General features: G+C 47.3%; 1 protein-coding gene across 1 annotated transcript in view; it reads right to left on the bottom strand.

Annotated features, from left to right (window-relative positions):
* Positions 1 to 21,384, bottom strand: part of LOC120838344 (solute carrier family 13 member 2-like) — a 56,676-nt gene extending 35,292 nt beyond the window's left edge. The window contains exons 1-3 of the mRNA XM_042290116.1: positions 21,319 to 21,384; positions 12,768 to 12,917; positions 12,093 to 12,208 (exon numbers count right to left, since the gene is read on the bottom strand). Of these exons, the coding sequence (XP_042146050.1) occupies positions 12,093 to 12,208; positions 12,768 to 12,887 (236 nt within the window). The 5' untranslated portion in view covers positions 12,888 to 12,917; positions 21,319 to 21,384. The remainder of the gene's footprint in view (positions 1 to 12,092; positions 12,209 to 12,767; positions 12,918 to 21,318) is intronic.
* Positions 21,385 to 21,596: the final 212 nt, after the last annotated feature.

Genomic DNA, 21,596 nt, shown 5'->3' with positions numbered 1-21,596 from the left:
TGGCCCAGCAAACGGATGTATGCGAGAATATCAGGCTGGGTATAAATTGTTCTCTGATATAGGGAGATGCGGTGCGGCGGTTGTAACGGGCTTTCGCAATAAATCTCGCCAAGAAGGAATCAAATGTTGATTGACGTGTCAATATTCTATCAATGAAAATTTCTTCTGCAGGAATGCACGCTCAGTACACTCAATCTTCCAAGATACCAGTGGAAGCGGACGTCAAGCAAACTGCTTCGCGATTTACGGTACTTACCTCACCATTTTAATGACGACTAAAATAACGTCACGAAATATTGTGTTTCACGGGGTCCGGAAGATGTTGTAAAGGTTGTTACATTATAGGTTCCCAGAAAACAAACGCCGTTGCAATATTTTCGGAAGTACCGACACACATAATGTTGTAAGTACAGCTTAGAGGAATATGATGAAAACCATCAGAAGAAATAGGAAGACGTTTATTTGCAATGATGACGCTATGAAATGAACGGCGTTTAGCGACGGCAAGTTATGAGCGTTCGGGAATTTATAAGTTCACATGATTGCTAACTATGGACATGCGTTTTTGTCGGGAGATGGTGTTGCGGTGATGACCTGATATCGGACGACTCGTGGCAGACGAAAAAGCAAGTTTCTTCTCAGCGAATGGTAAGTGTCCAGTGTCAAGCACAACACGTGGCTACCGACGTTGTCGACGTTTCGAACACTTACCGCTTTCGACAAAAGTCCTGGCACCTGGGCTAACTCTCTGGAAAGACTCGAAGTCTTCCTTGATTCCAACGCCATCATGAACAGTAACTGAAAACGATCCACTATTCAATCGGTGGGTGGCGAAACGTATCCGCATCTGCGGAGTCATGGGCAATGCGTACTCTAAGTGGCTGGAAGTTTACACGATGCCTGCCACGACGTCCAAACATGTCATTGACGTTCTACGGTCTCTTTTACCTACTTTTGCCCTACCGAAAATACTTTTCTCTGATAACGCGCCAAATCTTTCTTCAAACAAAATAAACAAGTTTTTGAAGAAAAAACCGGCATCAGGCATCACATTAGTGCACCATACCATCCTGCAACTAACGGGCATGCGGAACAGATGGTGTGCGAAACAAAAAAAAAGCCCTTTCGAAGCTTACGGAAGAAGCAGTTCAGTGAAGAATCGCCAGGTTGTTGTTCCAGCAGCACGCGACGGTCTCATCTTACACGGTAAAAACAACCGCCGAAGCAATATTTGGCGGGCGAAGAGCCACACCCCCCGATCTCATGACACTATGGCTTACGACCGAAGATCGAGATTCCCAGACCGGGAGTAATTGCAGTTTATTCGGTCGGACAACTCGTCTACGTAAGGAATTTCAGCGGAAGTCGGGCCTTCCATGTAAAACTTGAGTAGAAAAGGCTCTATATTGGTTGACCAGAAGGTGTCATCTCTGAATACGTTGGATATCAATGCCCTTCAGTGTAAATATAACTAAATCACAAAACACTCTTTGCGTGTTGTGTAACTGGCCTTGTATTTGTTAGTAGAAGCTATGGTGGTGATTTGGACCTTTCACACCAGGCTCCTTTTTCGCCTCATACTCCTTTACGGTTAAAGTATATGCTTCAAGAATCTTTTGGAACGGGGACACTTTAGGTCAACGAAGCCATTGGTTCCAAGTAGTCAATCAGGGAATTCTGCTAGAAATCCGTCCCTCCTATTAACGAATAAGCCGCACTTCTGCACAGTGCAGTTTTCCTGTTCCACGTACAGTTGTAAAGCAGCATCCTCATTGATTCTACCATATTCTGTTGCGGGTGAAGAAAGTCTTTGGGTATACGATATTTGAAACAAGTCTGGCCCTCTATGTTGTGGTTCGACACCCACTAATGTCGTCGTTCTTATAGAGCCTCATCATTTAATCATTACCTCGTCACCTCATATTGCTCTTCATCAACAGTAAGTACAATAGGCTACCGCCATATTACAATCCAAGAATTGAAAAATTGTGTCGTTCAGTCCTTCAACAAGTTTATTATTTATATAATGTTATTACGTTACATTACCTCGAGACAATCGACGTCCATCGTCGATCTTCAAATACTTATACCTGTATATAAATTAGACGCACAAAGGGGGGGGGGGGGGGGGGGGTCGGTGGCCGAGTGCATGGTCTAGCGCACACCAGCTCGGAGCACTTAGAGCGAAAGCTCGCGCTGCAGAAGCCACCCCGCCTCTGCCCGTTTCGATCTGGAAGAGCATCGTACCGGCGTGGCGGTCGTGTGTATCACGACCGCGTGGTGCACGTTAAAGACCCCAGGTTCGCGGTTGTACCGCACTGGCTAAATTGCTCATCTACAGCTGAGAGTCAGACGCCCACTAAGGCGAACAAACTTCAGGCTGTACAAACATACACACAACAATTAGCAATTAGACACATAATAACAAAGAGCACAGCGTGCCGCCTCTTTTCTTTGGATGCCTTTTTTTTTTTAACCAGCGCAAGCTTGCGCGTTTTCTCTTTTGAGACGGTTAGAACGGTCGCACATAAAACCCGCGTTTCTCCTACCCGGTCGCTTCCTCCCCTCATTATGTGTAGTTGGTTATAACTAAATAAGCTATAATAATGGTGTATTATTCATATTTACTTTCAGTTTCAGTCGGGGAGAAGGAGTTAGCTGCGCTTAGAGTATCGGCACTCTCTTCCCCGACAGTGTTGTGAACGCCGCCATTCTGGTGCTTGTGCAGAGCAGGCGCAACTGCCGATCGTCATGATTCAAAAGTGCGACATCCTCAGCATTAGATTCGGTGTTAGGAAGCTCATGTAATGTTGCTTTGCTTTGTCGCGTATTGTTTAAAGTGGAGGACGGAAAAGCGTTTCTTGTGATTTCAGATAAAGCTTCAAATAACTGGCAACCATGATCTTAAGCCACAATATGGCCAAGTGTCACTACTCTGACGCGTAGCTTATTTAATGACACTATTCATGCTCTTGTTCAAGAGGCTTGTAATACCTGGAGGGTCCATGACGTAAGCCCCGTGGATTCCAAAAGCCACTACCCTTTGACACCTGCCTCTTCCTCATTGTTAACGCTTGTGCCAGTAAATTAGCTACGGTTCAGAGTAACGACACTTGGCCATATTGTGGCTTAAAATCGTGGTTGCCAGTTACCTGAAGCTTTATCTAAATTCACAGGAAACGCTTTTCTGTCCCCCACAAATGTGTAAACAACCCGCGACAGACCATTGCAATATTGCATCAGCTTCCTAGCACCGCATCTAATGCTGAGGAAGTCGTACTTTTGGATCATGGCGATCGGCAGTTGCGTTTGCTCTGAACAAGACCCAAAATGGCGGCGCCCAACACAATTTTGGGGAACGGAGTGATGATACTTTAAAGCTCATTTAGTGACTCTAGGCATGAAGTGAACTCAGGTGTATTATTTTCATCTTTGTTTTTATTGTTTATTGATTTCAATCATATTGAATAATGAACACATTTTATCACGCTACGCGTGTGTAATTATTTGTCTTAGATTTATTAACCTAGCCCAATACTTAAACCATTCATTTATTGATAGTAAATCTTCCAATATATTTTTAAATGTGAAGGTAAAAAGGTAAAAAGACACGGAGATTGATGATGATACAGACGCCAACGCCGCCCTCGGCAATTTTTTGAACACTAGAAATCAGCAGTTTGTCTGCCATCCGCCAGGTAGCGCAACAAAACACCCAAACAGTTTTTAATTGTTTTTAAAATTAGCTAAGCTCTACACCTATAAAGAAACCAAAGCAAGATCATTGTGAAAATTTAATACATCGCAATGTATATCTATTCCAAAAAATACATGTTATAAGATGGCAATAAATCTGTTTGATGTCCAAAAAAGATATGCGCCAAAAACAGGTAAGTTTGAAGGGCTCCTGGAGCGTTATGACTTTGAAAATGAAAAAAAGCCATCGTCCACCTCTTCGGCAACCATTGTAGCTTTAAATTTTATAAAATATTTTATCATAGTTTAATTATTTCCTCAGTGGCATTTGAAGTACCATGACTCGAAGCACAAAAAAGTGCTATGTTTGATATAAAATATCCAAACAAAAAAATTTTACACAACATGAAATTTTTTTCTGCATATTACCAATTATAAGCACTACATCTGTAGCTAATTACATTGCCCTAGCGCTTGTCATTAAAAACATATTTGTGCTGAAAAATTTCAATTTTTGGGCAATATTTGGAGGGATGAAAAAAACAAAGTAGTGCAAATACCAAAAAAGTGTATAGTTACATTCTGCTCCGACATCATCTTAACAAAACTGCTATATTGGAACCGTGTTATCTTTAATGGATCGTTCATAAAACATGAACTAGCGGAGCAAGTTAGGGTCCGCGCCATCATATTCGCAACGCTACAAACGCGCATGAACAGTAAAAACAAACACATACATAATATCAAATGAAAGAGGATTGCATTGCCTTTCGAATGACATCAATCCCACAAAACACTATTTAAAAGGAGATGAGTAATGACCTGCCAAAAAGTACCTAAACTGCCACATTCAGTGGGACCGTGGCCTTAAAGGGACCATGAAATGATTTTAAAATCGAGTTTCATCCACCGCACGTCGTAAAAGGTGTGAAAAGAAACACAAAAACACAAAAATAGGGAGCAAAAAAAAATTATTTGCTATAGAACTTTTAAAAGAAAACTGGACTCTTTTGCGCCTTCCTTCCTTCGCCTGTTCACTACGATGCATCCGCGGAAATGGAGCACGTCAGCCAAATCCAGGTCGCCTATTGGGTAAGAGCCTACCTCACCAGCACCGCGATCGTAAACAATAAATAGCCGGCGAATGTTTCCTAAAAGTTTTGTTAAATAATATTCAGATCCACATTTTGTAGCATAATTAGAGATGTGTGGCGAAAATTGCCAAATTTGATAATGCTGAGAGCCAGGCGCCATCTATCGTGTGGTAGACGAAGCAACTACTGCGCGTGCGCAGTAGGGCAGGGCCGACAGTTACTTGGGCGGCGGCCAGCGGCGAACGTTTATTTTCTTTGTTTTCCTTCCTCTCAAAACTCTGACTGACTGAACGTTTATTTTTCTACGTGTTCTTCCTGCGCGTGCCGACTTCAAGCAGCAAGAAAACAGTACTTAAAACAGACCACGACGAACAAGAACGCTGGATCCACCGACTCCGACGAAGCGTATAGGCCTAGCAGGCATTCCGACTCGGCGCTGCGTTGCTTCGTCGCAAGACCGTCTGCCTACGATCGGCTGGCGTGCTAAATGGAATATGCCCGCGCGACCCTTGTGGACCCTTCCCGTATTATAGTTTGATCACTGACCTCAATTCTAGATTAAGAGGTGAGGTCAATCTCTTCCCCTTGTTTTCCGAGGCAGTGTTGACGAACACTCGTCGAAAAGGGGCTCTCGTCGATTCTATCTTCTTGTTTTGTGTGATATAGAGCTGAAATAAATGCCGTATGGATTACCTTCGTAACACGGTATGTACACTTTGTTATTGGTATGCCATTTTTATTCTGACAGACTGCACGTCACTGTCGAGCTATAACAGTTCGTGGGAGGTATACGTACAACCCCGGTCCAACCTTTCTTTGCCGAGTGTCGCGTCAGTATCGAGTTGCAATCGTAAAAGAACGGTCCCGAAGCGCTTACAAACAGCGCGAATACAAGACTTCCATCAAGCGCGCGCGTCCGCTCCGAGTGTAAACAGGTATTTACGTGGTTCAAACGTATCTTTTTTAACGTCGGCTCGCTCCTGCATCTCCGAGGCTGCGAAAAACGCCATCTACGTCGCTTTGCAAACGACTGACACGGGCCGGCCCTTCTGCCAACAATGACGGGGTGGTTGACTTCTGGAGTCTTCACCGGAAGACTCGCTGCACTTCCCAACAGGCATACCGGCGTATGGGACTAGTCCCATGCTGTCGCTGTAGCGCAACATATCTCATTGAATTTCGCTCAGCTGCGATGCGGCGATGAGAGGCGCCGATTCAGGAAATACGTCGGTGACATCAGCGCAGTAAAACCTACCGGCGCACCCCAACTCGTTGCCGCTAACACTCCCATTCTCCTACTGCCGAGAAAACTTCCGGTTCCGGAAACGGCCTACGTCACGGCTTCTTTTGCGGTCAGTTGGAGAGAATGAAAAAGTCGATATTTCAATAATTTTTTGTGTAGAAGTTAATGAACCGAGACGAAAACGGATGCCTGTTCGGCATTCAGTGAACATTGACGGTTTAATGTAAAAGTTATCTGGAAAAAGTAAAAAGGTCATTTCATGGTCCCTTTAAGATACCGTACATATCGCACATATAATTAGATAGATGAACGAAGCTCGAAATTAGCAGTTAGATTTTTTTTTTAAAAATTCGGCTGTTCGTTGCCTAACGAAACGCGGAAATAAGGTTTGCGTGGTGTGAAGAGTTACAGTTATTCGTGAATTCATTCACTCGTGAAGAAAACACTTCAATGCATCATAACTTTTAAGGCAGAACACAATGGACTCTTTCTTAGCCACTAACGGTTTAGACCCTGCGATAAACAGGCATTTCTGACATTCAGCGCCATCTGTTCCCGCAGCGAGACATTAATATTAAATTTAATGCATCCGGCACGTACAGTCATCATTATTATGAAATAGCCACTCGGAGAGCGTGGCCCAGAAGGGGGCTGGTGGGGGCGCTGCGCGCGTTGTGAACAGTAAACTATCGCACCGAGTTGAGCGAAACTCGATGACGCAGCAGTACTTAATCGGCGCCTACTTAGACGAACACTGAGACCCCCCAAAATATTTGTCTTTTGCCAGGCGAATTAATATGATTTTAGAAAACTACCCTGTCATTATTTGGTCACTGAGTCACGTATATTTTTTAATAAAGCTAAAAAACGCAACTGCTCGAAACGGAAACCGAAACACGAGCACGGAGTAATGACGCGACATGTCCACGAAAGAGAAGGGAGAAATATAGAGGAGGAGAGTTTTGCAAAAACCCGACCGTGTTTTTTAGATGCGGAGCATTTCTTGCTCGGGTCTATGTCCCGCGGTGTCGTAGTCCGCACTCACACTACGCATGCGCAACTCTCCTCCTTCCCTCTCTCCAACAGCTGCGCGTTACTCTCTCCGCTCTCTCTCTCTACCAGCTGCCTGCACTACGCGTGCGTTCGCTTCTACTCACACCGCGCGCGCATGCGCGACTCCCCTCCTCTAGTCTCCTCTACTTCAAGTGTGAATATAGACCAGTGTCCGCGCCAATTCCAGGGCGTCGCCATGTTTATCTACGCTCGCGCCACCACGCGGAGAGAACTGGCAGGCAGGAGGGGGGGCTGCGTTGGCGGCGTTGCTTTGGGGAGCTGGATGCGGCAGGCTGTCCGAATGCACCGGCACATTGTGAACGATGTCTTCACCAGAAGCCTCCGCGACCCGTTCTTCAACAGATAAGATGTCGTGAACATTCGAGAACCCATCTCGATAAAAAAAACAAGAGAAAACCTTTGTTGTCTTAAATGTTCTCGGTGTCTGCTGACCCTTGACATCCGCGTTTCAGTCCGGGTTCATTGCGTAGTAAATATTTCGCTACCGCTTTCTTGTAGCTTTCAAATGCTTGATTGATCGCTTCTTGTATACGACATTACATTCGTGGCACGTTTGAGACCAATTTTCGCGATCGGCTTGGCTTTCTGCGGCAGCGCGGCTCTACCGAGCCGAAATAAGTGGGAGGCCTTCACTTGATCGAACGCCGTTTTAGCGAATGAAAACGAGACCACGACGTTTCATCGAATGACTAGCGAATGGGTCTAGTTACATAGACAGCTCGGATTAGCTTTCTTTTGTAATGTGGCGCCTTGTCTGCCGCTGCGAAGCGGCGTAAACGAGGGCTCCGAGTATGTTAGCACGCGTCCCCACCCCCCCCCCCCCCCCCACACACACACACAAAGACACACTGCGAACGTACTATTAATTGCCAGTTCTAAAGGAGGGTACTTACTTGAAGTGGGAGCTGGAATTCTACGAGGTACCAGGAGACACTTACTATCGGGCAACGAAGCACGGTGCCTGTGGGGGCGGAGTCTAGGAACGCTACTGATTAATATTGTGACAGGCGATCAGTTATGATAGCAGACGAAACTTCGACTCGTTTGTTCAGAAGTTCGCGGTGATATTTTATTAGCCCTCGTTACAGCACACCAAGGATCTTAGGCAGTGAAATTCACATCACGCAGGCTCGTCCGTCGTAGTCAAATGAGCGCAGTCGACGATGAGGTGTAATGAGCTACTAAGCTTCACAAGGAAAATGCGCTTGAGAAAGAGTTTTGAGGAAGTCCAAAACACCGATCCAGCAGACGCACGTACGTACGTTTACTCCGGACTTCATGAACCCGACGGCGCAAGATCAAAGAGCACCGCCGCCATCGCCCCCCGGTTTTCTCTGCACTTTGCGCGACGACGGCACTGCAACGGAGGGCATTCGCCTCGGCGTTAACAATCCGCGAAATAGATTAATTTCCCACTCTTGAAGCCATTCCAAATGATAAATGAAAATACCTCGGCGTTGTTGAACATCTGACGACACAACCAACACAACTGTGCCGCTGGCTGCGTGAGCCTGACACAACTGTGCCGAGCGCCTGCTCGGCACCGTTGTTGCTCGTGAAGGCCTGCTTATTTGTAGTTGAGACGATGATTCCACATCTTTCGTGGTGCTTGCGATAACTTCGAAGGGCAGGGGAACCTTCTCACGAGGACGTTGAAGACACTCAACACCGGAGTCACCACCAAAAGCAATCGCACAAACCGTCGCCATGTTTGCTTCTTCTTCGTCACTCGCGGCGCGGTCAACTCGTCGCGAGATGTTTTCTGGCTCGGCTAGATGGAAACCAACAGCGGCAAAGTGGCGTATGGACACACGGCTCTCACATTACGGGCACTATACTCACATACCGCGGTAAACAGGACCGATGCCGGCGAAACGGCAGTCGGCACACCACCGAAGAAGCCCTCAACGGGAAGCGGCGGCGCAGGCCGACGCAGCCCCCCCGCCCCCCCTCCCCGTGAGCGTCTGGGTTCGAGATTATTGTTCGCTTTTGCTCCTTGCGGTCGAGGCTAAAAAGAGTACTTCCGGACAAAGGTCTATAAGCAGCGGTAGCGCGCTGCGCGCTTTCTTGGCTCAGCAACACTTCCTTTGATTTTCTTGCTCTGAAGACTCTGACTGACTGCGCGCGCTCAGTTCACCGCTGTTGACTCCACTTCACTCCGTTCTTCCGATGAAGTGTGATGGTAGCAACAGTCCCGTCAGTTAGTGGGTTGGCGCAAGCAAGCGTCAGCACCACCCCACAAACTAACGGCAACGCTACGTCCACTGAAGACAAAGCTGCGCAGCGAAGGGCACGCGACGCTGAGCGCAAACGCTTGAAGCGAGCGGCAGACCCTGAACTATGGCAACGAGAAGCGGCGTCCATTCGTCAACGTCGAGCGGCGGATGCTGAACTACGACAACGTGAAGCAGCTGCGGTTCGAGAACGTCGAGCAGCAGAGCCTGAGGCTCGGGACCGTGAAGTTCAACGTAAACGTACGAAGCAAGCGGCGGATTGCGACCTTCGAGAACGGGAAGCCGCGTTGGTTCGTGAACGTGAAGCAGCAGAACCTGAGGTTCGGGACCGTGAAGTTCAACGTAAACGTACGAAGCGAGCGGCGGAACCCGACCTTCGAGAACGGGAAGCCGCGTTGGTTCGTGAACGTCGAGCAGCAGAACCTGAGGTTCGGGACCGTGAAGTTCAACAACTACTAACACGGTTAATAACACCGTTAATAACGATCCGCGATGCTCCGTATCACCCCATGGTTCCCCTCGGGAAGATGGTGTAAATTTTCTTTATTTTTTGTGGCCGTGCGATGCAGATGACAGTTTTAACATTGTAATGGTCAAGCACACTGCTCGTTCACAATAATGCAGTCAGTCGACTGCAGATCAGAAAATGTACTGCCAATTCCCTGCTGCAAAGGCACTCCCCAGGCTCGAATTTGGGCGCCACCACGCATTGGCCCCATTGGCACCTAGTAAACAAATGTATGCACGCATATCCAACACCAAGTACACACTTCGTGCTTCGCGTTTGCGCGTGAAGGCAAGACCGCCAAGACTGCAGCTACTCCGTTCCAACCTGTTCCTTTACCAGAACGTCCATGGCTGAAAATCGTCATCGACATCGCTGGCCCTAGGGCAAGGGACCTACAAGACTGCAAATACGTCATCACCTTAGTCGACTATTTCTCCAAGTGGCTTGAAATGCAGTTCTGCAGAAAAGCTTCCACAAGCATGGTTAGCAGTTTCCTGCATTCTGTCTTTGCTCGCGAGGGTTACCCGGACCAAGTCGTTTGCGACAAGGGGCCATGGTGTTCGTCGCAAAATTCATCCAGCTCTTAAATAAGTACTACAACGAACTTTCGGCGCTTATTTTTTGGTCTATACGTGTTCGAAGGAGCTGTAGCACATCGAACACACCAATATCTTAGTAAAAAGACACAAAAAATAATTAAAAAAAAAATTAAGCGATTAGCAAAGAGTGGATGTCGCTAAAGCCTCGTTTGTAATGCCCGTCTAGGAACCTTGAGAGATAGTAGGGAGTTTTCGTAGATAGTTTTCGCCGTCGCGCAAAGCCCTCCGCAACCCGCTACGATACCCGGAACTCTACAGTCAAGGACATCGGCACGCAGGCGCAGCAGCGGCTTCTGCGTGGCGGAGGGCTTAGCGGAGGGGGAAGCGCGGTCTACGAAAACTCCCTATTGACGATAACTGTCCAGCGGCAGTCTCGAACGAAGCGATTTACAGCACGCGTCCCTGGTTTTGAGAGGGTACGTCAGTGTTGCCCGAATGCGCGGGTTGTGGGTTTTTTAGTCAGTGGGCTGTGGCAGCCTGCGTAGGCGCACTTCCGGATGCTGGTAGAGGCTGAATTCCCGCGTTATATATTTTTTATTTTGTGTTCTATGGCGAATATAATTTTTCGGAGTTTTTAAGATAGCATTGTACTACTTTTAGGGAAAAAAATAAAAACTGTTTTGGTGAGTCCGTTCGCGACAGAACAAATGCAACTGGAATTTTTGTTTCATATTATGTTGATCTTTTTACGGCACCATACACTCAGCCGTCCCGTACGAATATGTCAGATACAGGCCGGAATGAAAAATGCCGGTTCCGCCTGGATCTAAAATTGCGGCCCCAGTTTGTATCCCGCTTGGAACCACACAGTTCCAGACGGGATACAAACCGGTGACCCAATTCTAAATCCAGGCAGAACCAGCTGGTTCCAGTGGCTCCGCAGAGCCACTGGTACCGCGCGGTATCAACCGGTGCCCCACTTTCAGACCCAGGCGGTGCGCCGCCGGTGTTCCCGCTGCGCTCACCACTGGACACAACAAAAGTATTTCGCGCGATGCCCTTAGCCGTTACAAGCGACAGATTGTCGCGATTTCAGACCCATGCGGAACAACCTCGGTCTGAAATCGCGATGATCTCTCAATTTCGATTTCAAGCACAAGCTTGTACTACCCAAGATGAGGGTGCCACAGTTAATTCAAAGCTTCAGCGCAGGAGGCCGATCCTCGGAGCGACATGAAATTGAATAACGCGCAAGCAGCGCCCCCACCAGCCGCCGTCTCAGGCGCGCGCTCCCAGTGGGTTTTCACATTGGTGAAGACCACAGGGGACTAAGAGAGAGGTGTCTAAACTGCTCCGCCTGGCCACGGAAGAATTGCGTGGAAGGTTTGCTTTCATTTCTGACAAACGCCGTGAGATGGCGTGTCATGACAGGGGCTCGAGGAACCGTCGTTATTCGCGCTCAGGTCTTTAAGGCCACGAGGCGCGACCATGCCCGCGCGAAAAAAACTGCACATGCGCTCAGTGTCCCAACCCAAGAGCGCTCCCGCCTGGAGAGGCACGAAGCCCGAGTGGAATTTCGAGCCCCCTTCTGGCCTTGTTATCTCTCTGTTCTTCCAACGTGGAAGAAACTGTATTTGGCAGCTGCTGCTAGAGCATATGGCAGAAAGCGGGCAAAATGGAGGCGCGCGTCGGTGGACGACTTGCCTCCTGTTACTTGCTCCCAGTAATATGAATGTCTTTAAGGCGATTCGCTTGTGAAGGTTGGTAATCTCCACAGCCACAGCCATTGTCAAGGAGGCAAACATCACAAAGCCAATGTTCTGAAAGAAATTGAGTGCGTAAAACAACCGGAGAACGGTGTAAAACAATTTTTTTTGCGCTGGTTTTAATCTAGAAACGGAACTAGTCCTTGCAGAAGGAAACGGTTACGTGTGCAGTGTGACAGTTTCTGGTGGCAAGTTTGTCTCCGGGTAATGCAAATAAAGGAATTTACAACTGAATGCTTTATGAAATAAATATTACACAACACAATCATGGTGGAGAATACGAACCCATTCTCAATCGCGCGACCCTATGGTAGGTGACAGGTTAAACACCGAGTCGATACTCCGTCTCGAGTGCAAGACTTCTGCCTTCAATAACACTTTGTCCCACGGGCAGCCTCAGTCCGTCGAAAGGCAACGAGCGCATGCTGAAGGCAGTGCTTCTCTTAGGCTTTTAACCTGTCATGACTATCGTGTGTGTTAAATTGCTAAATTGCTTCGCCAATATTCACTGTATCCACGCATTCCGCCCTCGTGCAGCAGGATGTAAACGAAGAATTCCGACGCGTTTCAAATTTCTTCCAGTTCCCATTGAGCGCATCAGGCTGAAGCTTACATTGAAGTAGACATTGGTGGTCTCAGTTGTGGTAAGGACGCCGAGGAGAGGAAAGAGTACGAGGGGCATTAGTGACGTCACTGGAAGCGGTATGGGCTCGACGATGTAGTAGAAGGCCATCCACAGCACGACGTATGCACACAGTCCAGCCTAGCAAAGAGAAGCGTGAAAAGCTCGGTATTTTGGGACACTGGGATTTTTTAAAGGAAAGGTACACCTGATTATCTCTCTAGACACAGGCTTCGTAGCCCTTTATTTTGTTAGCTGCTTTCAAAACAATTCTGTGGTTTTCTATTAGTTATAATGCCTCCGCCGTTCTATAGACTCTAGGCTGTCAGATGCAACCTACTAGAAAATACTTTACTAGGGGAAATACAACTCGTTTCGCGATTATCCCATGACCTTGGCTTTGGGAGGTTTGACCTAGTTCATGCGGCTCGATGCGTCAAATCCCGGGGCTTTTCTGCTTTGAACTGGGTGGGTGTCTAAGGCCGTGTATTCTCGTGCAAAACTCGGCTACCGGGCGTTCCTTTGTTATCCGGTGGGCGTGTTTTATTTTGAAGCGTAAAACAACCGAAAATTATTTAATTGACGAACAAATTCAAAGAACCTTGCCTTTATACACAGATTATGTATAATTAAAATGGTTAGAGTTGATTTGACCTCATCAAACGGACGAGTTAAGTGTCCTGTGGGCATTTGGAGGAGAAAGACGTTGGCGCGGCCCGGGGCGTGCGAAAGGGTAGCACTCGATTGCTCGGCCTCCTCGAATAAAGATGTGTTTCTGAAACTTTTTGGTCGTGTCCAGCCTGCCTTGTCCTTGCGAATGAGCCGTATGCACCACCTTCCACTGACATCTTTTGCGTATTTCGAGGGATCACTGACTGACGGCAATGAAGGTGTGGGACGAGCTTCCTGCGCGTACTTAACTTGTTTTTGACTACAGCGCGATTCGCATGCGTCCTCGGGTGCGGTGTTCCGAAACCACTATGAGAGTATTTGGCGCTCTAGACGATCTGTCTAATGCGAATGAGTCAAGTAGTATGCGGTTCTCTTAGTAAAGTAATTTATAAATGGCCTCTAACAGTGCTAGGCATTAGCTGGACCGTTCACCCAATGGTTGAAGACCATGCACGTGGGTATTCTTGCGTTTAATAAAATATGGATATCGACAAACAAAAACCTGATAACTAAAATAGAAAAGAATAAAACACACATTTGAAACGGACGACCAATCCTCCATCCCGCAACAACATAAATGTTTTCGCGTTCGAAATGTGTGATTTATTCTTTCAGCGTCAATCATCGTTAAGCCAATACGCTCATCAGTTTCCTAAAACGTTATACATTTAACGAATAGGACGACCACTATAACATGATGCATTTGTAGAAAAAAAATATTGTGAGAATAATTAGACCAACTGATATTAACGACGTGATCTTTACTCTCTGTTGCAGGTTGAAAACGCAGTAAAAGTTCTCCCCGCAAAGCACTCCATTCTTTCAACTTTAGAAGAGCGAAAGCTGAGAGAAGCCGAGTGGAATGGCCTCCTTTCCAGCGCTCTTTCTGCTAAAGTGGAAAGAGTAAAGGAAATTTGTGAGAGGAGCTTAACTTTCAAAAGGGACTTTTCGTCTACAATCCAGTCAAGTTCCCGAAAATGGCAGCGTCAGTAATAAATATAGCGACCGCTCTGCGATGCCGGCTTATTTACGTTTTTGTGCGCGACCGTTAGGTATGCTCATCAGGCTCAATCCAAGTGGTCACTATCACTTCCGGAAAGAGCGCCCCGCCAGGCTATACCAGCGGAGCGATCGAAGGGATGCGAACCGCCCTTCATTTCCCTAAATGCCTTTTCACGCTAAGCTTATTTTTGCTGGTTTTATGTCGAACGAATGTTTAGATTGCGTGAAGTTACTGTTCCTCCAGGCATCGTATGGTGCTTCCGCTGTAGATGTCAAGAACGGACGCTAACCTGGGATCTTTCACGCGCGTCAGGCAGTATACTGACCACTCCAGCGGATGCCGGTACGATGCCTATCCCGAACCAAACAGGCCGGGAGGAGATCGAACCAAAGATGTATCTCTGAACTCTATCACAGTGCTACCTTTTGTTCTACCTGCCGAGAGCTTGTACAGCGAGAAGTAAATCCCCCCCCCCCCCCCCTTGGGCTGCTACTGTTTCTACTGTAGATCATAAATTCAGTCAGTGCAGCATGACTGGAAGCTCGGGGTCTTTAACGCACATCTAGCAGTGCAGACACATGACCACACGTCGTTAAGATGCTCATTCTGATTGGAATGGTGTGGAGAAAGCCCAGGATTCTTGGGTTCCGCAGCGCGTGTTTTCCCTCCTCCTCTAAGGAGCTTTGTTGCGCGAAGACACTTGGCCACCTACTACCTCATAATGCCTATTGAATGGGAGATATGAAAATTTTCTTTAATGTGGTTTTTGTTGATGTTAACTTCCAGAAGCACGGTAAGTGACTTCACCGAACGCGGGGCGCATGTTCGGGGACGCAAATGAGAAGTACAATGCCGTGCCTATCATCTTTATTTATCTTCTTTCTATCCAAGTTGTTCCTCGGAATCCGCGCCAGAACCTTTTCGCTTCTACGAGCCAAATTCTCGAGAGCCGGATCGTTCTAACGTCGAAAAAACATTGTTGTGAAAATCAAGTAATTGTTGATCGTTCTTGTTTTTTTTTCGCGAGTAGTTTAAGTGACGCAATAAATAACGGCGCAAGTAAGCTTTTGGTAAAAATAAGGAAACCATAATCCGATCACAGGCCAATCATTGCGGGTGTTGTAGTGGGCGGAACGTCCCGGGATATTGCTCTTTAGGTACTCTATACACCGGTAACCATTGCTGTGTGCTGCTTCAAACGTACTGACAGTAAGCTACCCCAGCTTTATCGTTTCACAGGCAAAGCTGTTGTTCGTTGGCTTTGAAGGGTAAGTTCGGTCAAAAAATTAAACTATCGATTTACGGAAACAAAAGCCCACCGCTGCTAAATATTACACTTTTGAAAAAACCGCAATCCACTCTAAAACCGCTATTAAAAGCTAGGAGGACGATTAAGCTTTGAAAAAGCCGCAATCCACTCTAAAACCTCTATTAAAAACTAGGAGGGCGATTAAGCTTCGTCTTTCAGAGTAGAACGCGATGGCGTTATCGGGCCAGGTTCGCATCGCCTTCTTACGCTCTTCTTGCTAGTAAGTACGAAGCGTGGCGCACATGACCTAGAATCTCTTCCGGCAGCGATCGCGGGCGGCCTCAAGAATAGGGTGTTCTTGTAGATCGTTTTCGCCGCCGCGCAACGCTCTCCGCAATGTGCTCCGATGGAAGGAACTCTACAGCCGAGGCCATCGGCGCGCAGGTGCAGTAGCGGCTTCTTCGTTGCGGAGGGCTTAGCGGCGAGAGAAACGCGGCGTACGAAAACGTTCTAATCATGCTGTCCCCAGTAGTGGCGGAAGCGGCCCTTGCCGGTCGTAGTTGCCCTTTTGCTGACACTGCATTTCCTGCTGATCGATACAAGATTATGTTTCTGCGACCTGAAGGATCGCCTTTACAGAGACGAGGAATTCTGAAGTGAGCTAAGCGCGTAGCCGCCCTGGCCGACGTCGCAGCGCTTGGCGCTTTCCAGTTGAATCATGTCTGGCTGCGACACGCGAACTTAAACGGCAACTCCACTCTATTTTTACAATTTTTGGGTTATGATCTGTTTAGTCGAAGCCGGCGGCCCTGAGTCACGAGATATAATTTGTTTTTCGGTAGTGTGTATAGTTTTGTAGATATCGCAAATCCAAGTATCGTTCCGGCGGCACGGCGAAACCGAAACTACCGGTTGAAGCAGCTTGGCAACACTGATACTAGTGGCCCGTCGTCGGCATGACCTAGTTTTGGTCCCGCGCTTCTGAGCCGACGCACCGACAAGGTCGGCTCAATCGCACGTGGAGTTTCAAAACAGAAGGTTAGATGCACATTTTCTTTCTTTACCGCTTCACTTTGTTAATATGCACCAAATGTAGTAAGTCTTAGTGTGTATTTATAAATTTGCCGTCCGGAAAGCGAATCCGACTGCTATAAATATGACGCGGTCGGTGCCGGCGCAGCGTGACTGTATTTGTTTTTTGCTCGCGGACCGAGAGAAAACGAAATAATGGGAGATAGATGGACAGATCTATCCACAAGTGGTCTAAGTTGCTAAGCCAAGGTGCCTTTATGTGGACGCTAGTTAGATCAGCCGCGACCTGCTGCGACCGGCCGATCATGCTGGAGCAGCCGGCGGACGGTACGCGAACAGCGACGGCACTTCATCGTTCTTCAAAGACGCCTGTTTCGAGGAGAAACCCGCAACAGTCAGCAGCCGCAGATCCCGTGTGTAGGTGTCTGACGTAAGGTGCTGGGAGCAGAGCTTCGCGTTGGAGCTCGGAGTCAACGGTCTTCCGAAGTCTATCCGGCGAACGGCACCGACCCACACCTTGTGCCTCTTCCGGTCTCTTGAGAACTGGTGGAACTGCAGCTCCGGGTTGCGCACCGGGTTGTTGGTGCAACCCAGAGCACTACAAATCCTGCTCGACATTGCCCAACGCGAGTCCGGCGAGTCTCTCCGGCTCCACGACGCGCGCGTGAGCGAGCGGCACCGCTTTGCTCTCTTCCGCGCTGTCGCGGAAGCAATGCTGGAGTTAAAGGAACTGCTTGGAGGCTAATAAAAATAGGGAAACACAATATAATGTGGTAAACGCCTCGTGCCGTCAGCAGAATCGCAGAATGCCACGGGAAACGAAGCGCTCGCGGCTTCCGCACGAGAGCGTAGGACTAGAACTACGTCATTGCGCAGTGTTGCTTCACTAGCTCACCCGGTGCCAGCGTTGCTCACCCACTTTCGGGCCGCTAACCGAGCCGGAAGAACATTTTTAATATTGGTTTTAATCGGTAACGCGGCGTCGATTTGACGTGATATTTTGGGTATGACCGTATTTTGACCTCCTAAAGCGATATCAGTCTTTTCGATAGGGTCAACTTTTTGAGTGGAGTTTCCCTTAAAGGGACACTGACAGGGTATTTATGCTCGCCGAGGTTTTTAGTTGTACGTGACATATGAGAGCTCAACTACCCAGAACAGAATTTGCAGCTCGAAATTCGGTTTCTTTCCGCCCGAAAACCGCCGATCAAGAACTGGCCGGTTCGAGTCTCGCTCACTCTCTTTTTTGCGGTCACGGGCCGTTTTCTAAGGTATCGATGCGACCACCAACTTTAATCAAAGTCGTGGGTCACTGAAGGCACACACTCAATATTTAAAATAGAAAAAAATATGAAACCCATTTTTTGCGGCTTCTAAAAGGTGTAAATACGTTGATTGAAAAAAAAGTTCCACAGACAACCGGAAGCATTCTGTGCGTTCGTCGTTTCGCGTATCGTGGGACTCGCGGGGACGGCAATGGTAGCGGACGACGGGCGTGGGACCTAGCTCTATTTCACAACTGTCGTTCGCGGTACCGGCGAATTCAGTCTACCGTTAAAAGAGAAATTTGGGACTGATCAAAAGAATTGGTATTCATCCCGTACGACACGCCCGGCCACCAAGCCGATTTGCACGAAGACGTCGCCGAGCCGTCGCTCCCTTCTCGTGGCTGAAGACATCGCTCGCGCAAACGTCAAGCACGACGTGTCTACTTCGAGTTGAATATGCACGCGTACGATTTCTTTACTAGGTGCGAATGTCCTCAAAGCGTGGTGCATCCCGACTTCGACCCGGGAGTGCTTTTGCTAGAGAAAAATCGACAGCAAACTTTCCAAGTTACAGTTTACCGGCTGAATTATTATTAAGGGAAGAGATCCACTAGAAAAAAGATACCCCGGTAGCTCAGTGGGAAAGACTTCCAGTTTACACGCGGTAGGAGTGGGTTTGATCCCCCGTGATACTTTTTTTTTTTTTTTCAAACATTTTTTGATGTTTGCATATCTTTTTCTTTTTTTACAATCATCACTGAAGAAACAAACAAAAAGATAACAAACAAATGTTGTGGACGATACTTCGCTGAATTAAATGGTATGGGATTTCCGTTTTGACACCTGCGAACTCAATGCAATCACTTTCCACAAAATGCAAGGAGCATATAAATCTGGTAGCGTCCACTTTCCGAGGTGCCCGTAAATGTTCTGCAGGAATCGCAGCCAGCCATTGGTCCCGATCCCGTAGATCTTTCGGAAACTCTGTCGCAGAATGCCACTTTTTTTCGAATGCAGGACATGTGAGCCAGCTCTTCACGCAACATCTTGGGTGTATTCTTTTCGGAGCCGATCATGGAAATTCACCACGGGCACTAACTACTCATCTCCAACTCCTCAATGTACAAAACAACTCATCTTGGAGTACAGAACAACGAGCGGAACAAACATAACTGCAAAAGAATCGCACGGCGCGCAGTTCCCGCACGCCGCATCGCACTCCGCGTATCGTGTCGTCTGCTACGAAAAGGAGAAAACAAAAACAAAAAAAAACAAAAAACGCACGGTCGGGTGTAGCCACGTGACTTCCGCCACTCACTCTCTTCTCTCCACTTCTCCGACCTCCGTTGGGTTTCGGTTTCGGTTTCGAGCAGTTGAGTCTTTTGGCTTTATCAAAAAAAAAAAAAAAAAAAAAATACGCTACTCTGTTGCAAAATATTAATTGCGTAGTCCTCCGACACCTGGCAAAAAATAAAAAAAATTTTTTGGGGGGTGTCAGTGTCCCTTTAATAAGCCCCTGAAAAGAAAAAATTTTTTTTTTTTTGTAACAGACTGCTTGGGACACGCGTGTCAAGAAATATATTTTACCTGAAAAGCATCATTTTAGAATAATGTTGACGGAGCAAGACGCGATTTAGTCGGCAGTCACCCCCTTTCCCCTTGTTTTCTTTCTCGGCATTTCGGGCGCATGGAGGAGAGGTGGAGCGGCTTCTTCTCGACCGAGATGGTCATTCTGGAATGACCAGTGACGTCATGGACTTCTCTCGCAGAATTTCAAATAAATCTCTCGCCGTCAATATTGTTTTTGACACGCGTGTTCCAACCAGACTGTTTAAAAAAAACTTTTTTTCCTTTCAGGAGCTCTTTAAAGGGCAACTTCGGTCGAAAACGAAAGTAAAATAAATGATTTATATTGCTTTAGTGGCACAAAATGGGATCCCAACCGAAATATTACGTCAAAGTGAAGCCGGTTACTCCACTAATACGCATTATAAAGATGCGACGATCTGTTCTTAACCGGGCGACAAGTGGGTTAGCTTTCAGTCAAGGAACACTGCGCAGCATCCTCCTGATGTCACGTCGCGGTGGAGCTGCGGTTGGTTGGTTGTACCGCGTACTGCAGCACCTTCTTTAAGTCACGTCGCGTCCATACGGCTGATGATCGGTGTTGCCATCCGTCTAGCAGATAGTTTCGGTTTTGCCATAAACGCGCGAAACCAAACTTTAAACCGTGATATAAAACAACAAAACAAAAAATTACCCTCAAGGTTGAAAAAAATATACTCTGTAATTCAGGGACGCTGTTCTAGCTGAGAACAGTCGTATTCCCAATCTCAAGAGACATTAACCGGAGTAGCCCTTTAACGCTATCGCGGTAAAAATGCTACCACCAGCTTCTCAACGGGTATTTACCGGGTTGACTGTTTGTCAAACAACCTTGTGCCTTGATGTCATCTTTGTTTTCAAGGAGGTTTATGGTTCGTACTGGCCACTTCTTTCGGCGTGTTTTCCTGCTGCTTTTTGAGCCGTCCCAGTGGATGGTTTCTGCTGGTTATGTTATGCTTTAGCGGCCGTAGCTTATGCTCTTCAGCCATGTCGCACTACGATTATTGACTCCCTGCTCGCTACAGCGCGTCGTGATTCCAAAAGTGGCATCCGCTTCAGCCACAGCTTAGTCCGTTGTTCCTGCTCAGCACGAGCTTCCGATTAGCTTCTTCAGCGCTTCTACAACGCGCATTACACACCACCAAGATTGTAGTTCTACGAAGATAAGTGGGGGCTCTTTCTTAGGCTGCGTTCATCGTGGCCAAGCTCGCTTTTCGGCCGTAAACTTTATCATTGTGTATTAATATTCGCTACATATGTTGGATATCTGCAAAGCAAAACAGTAAAACAGCCGTGGCATCTTACCTGACTGATCGGAACTGCTCTTGCGACTACCAATCGAACGCTTTGCTGTACCGTAATGTGAACTTTGCGGCACACGATGGCCATGTTGCTTATCACAAGGGTTGCTATCATGAGCGAGTCGTTAGTTTCGGTTTCGCCGTAGACCCCAGAATTACAACCTTGAGATAAAATATCTATAAAATTACACAAAACACCGGGAAAAAAATCCGGACACCTCGTAATTTAGGCACACTTCCAGCACGCACACACACACACGCACACAAAAACAAAAAAACACGTCGTAATTTCAAAACTGAGAAAATGCATCGGAGTTGTCATTTAACCACTGTTTCCATCAATTACTTCGTCTAAACACCTAGTGGTTCGCTCGAGGTAAGGAGAAGGAGGTCAGGCCAAACTTGTACCCACCTTTCCGTCCACCCAAAAAGGAACGGGTAGTAAGAACGTGGGCACAGCAAGCAAATAGATGAATCTCCACGACCTCCAGAGGAGGCTCGGTAGCGTGTTCATCCCCAATGCGCTTGTATCTGCGCGTGGAAAGGAATTCTCGCCTCCGGCAAGTAAACACGATACTGGCGGTGATTGCAGAGCATTTGAATGAAACAACATGTCCGACCTTTATTAGAAAAGAAAGAAATTTATTTTGGTTCTGCAATTTAATGTTGCCGAGGTAAGGCTGGATATTG

This window comes from Ixodes scapularis, unplaced genomic scaffold, assembly GCF_016920785.2.
Source record: "Ixodes scapularis isolate PalLabHiFi unplaced genomic scaffold, ASM1692078v2 PGA_scaffold1__304_contigs__length_218370807, whole genome shotgun sequence".
Taxonomy (NCBI): domain Eukaryota; kingdom Metazoa; phylum Arthropoda; class Arachnida; order Ixodida; family Ixodidae; genus Ixodes; species Ixodes scapularis.
Note: the sequence above shows the minus strand (reverse complement) of the source record. Positions and strands in the feature narration are given on the sequence as shown.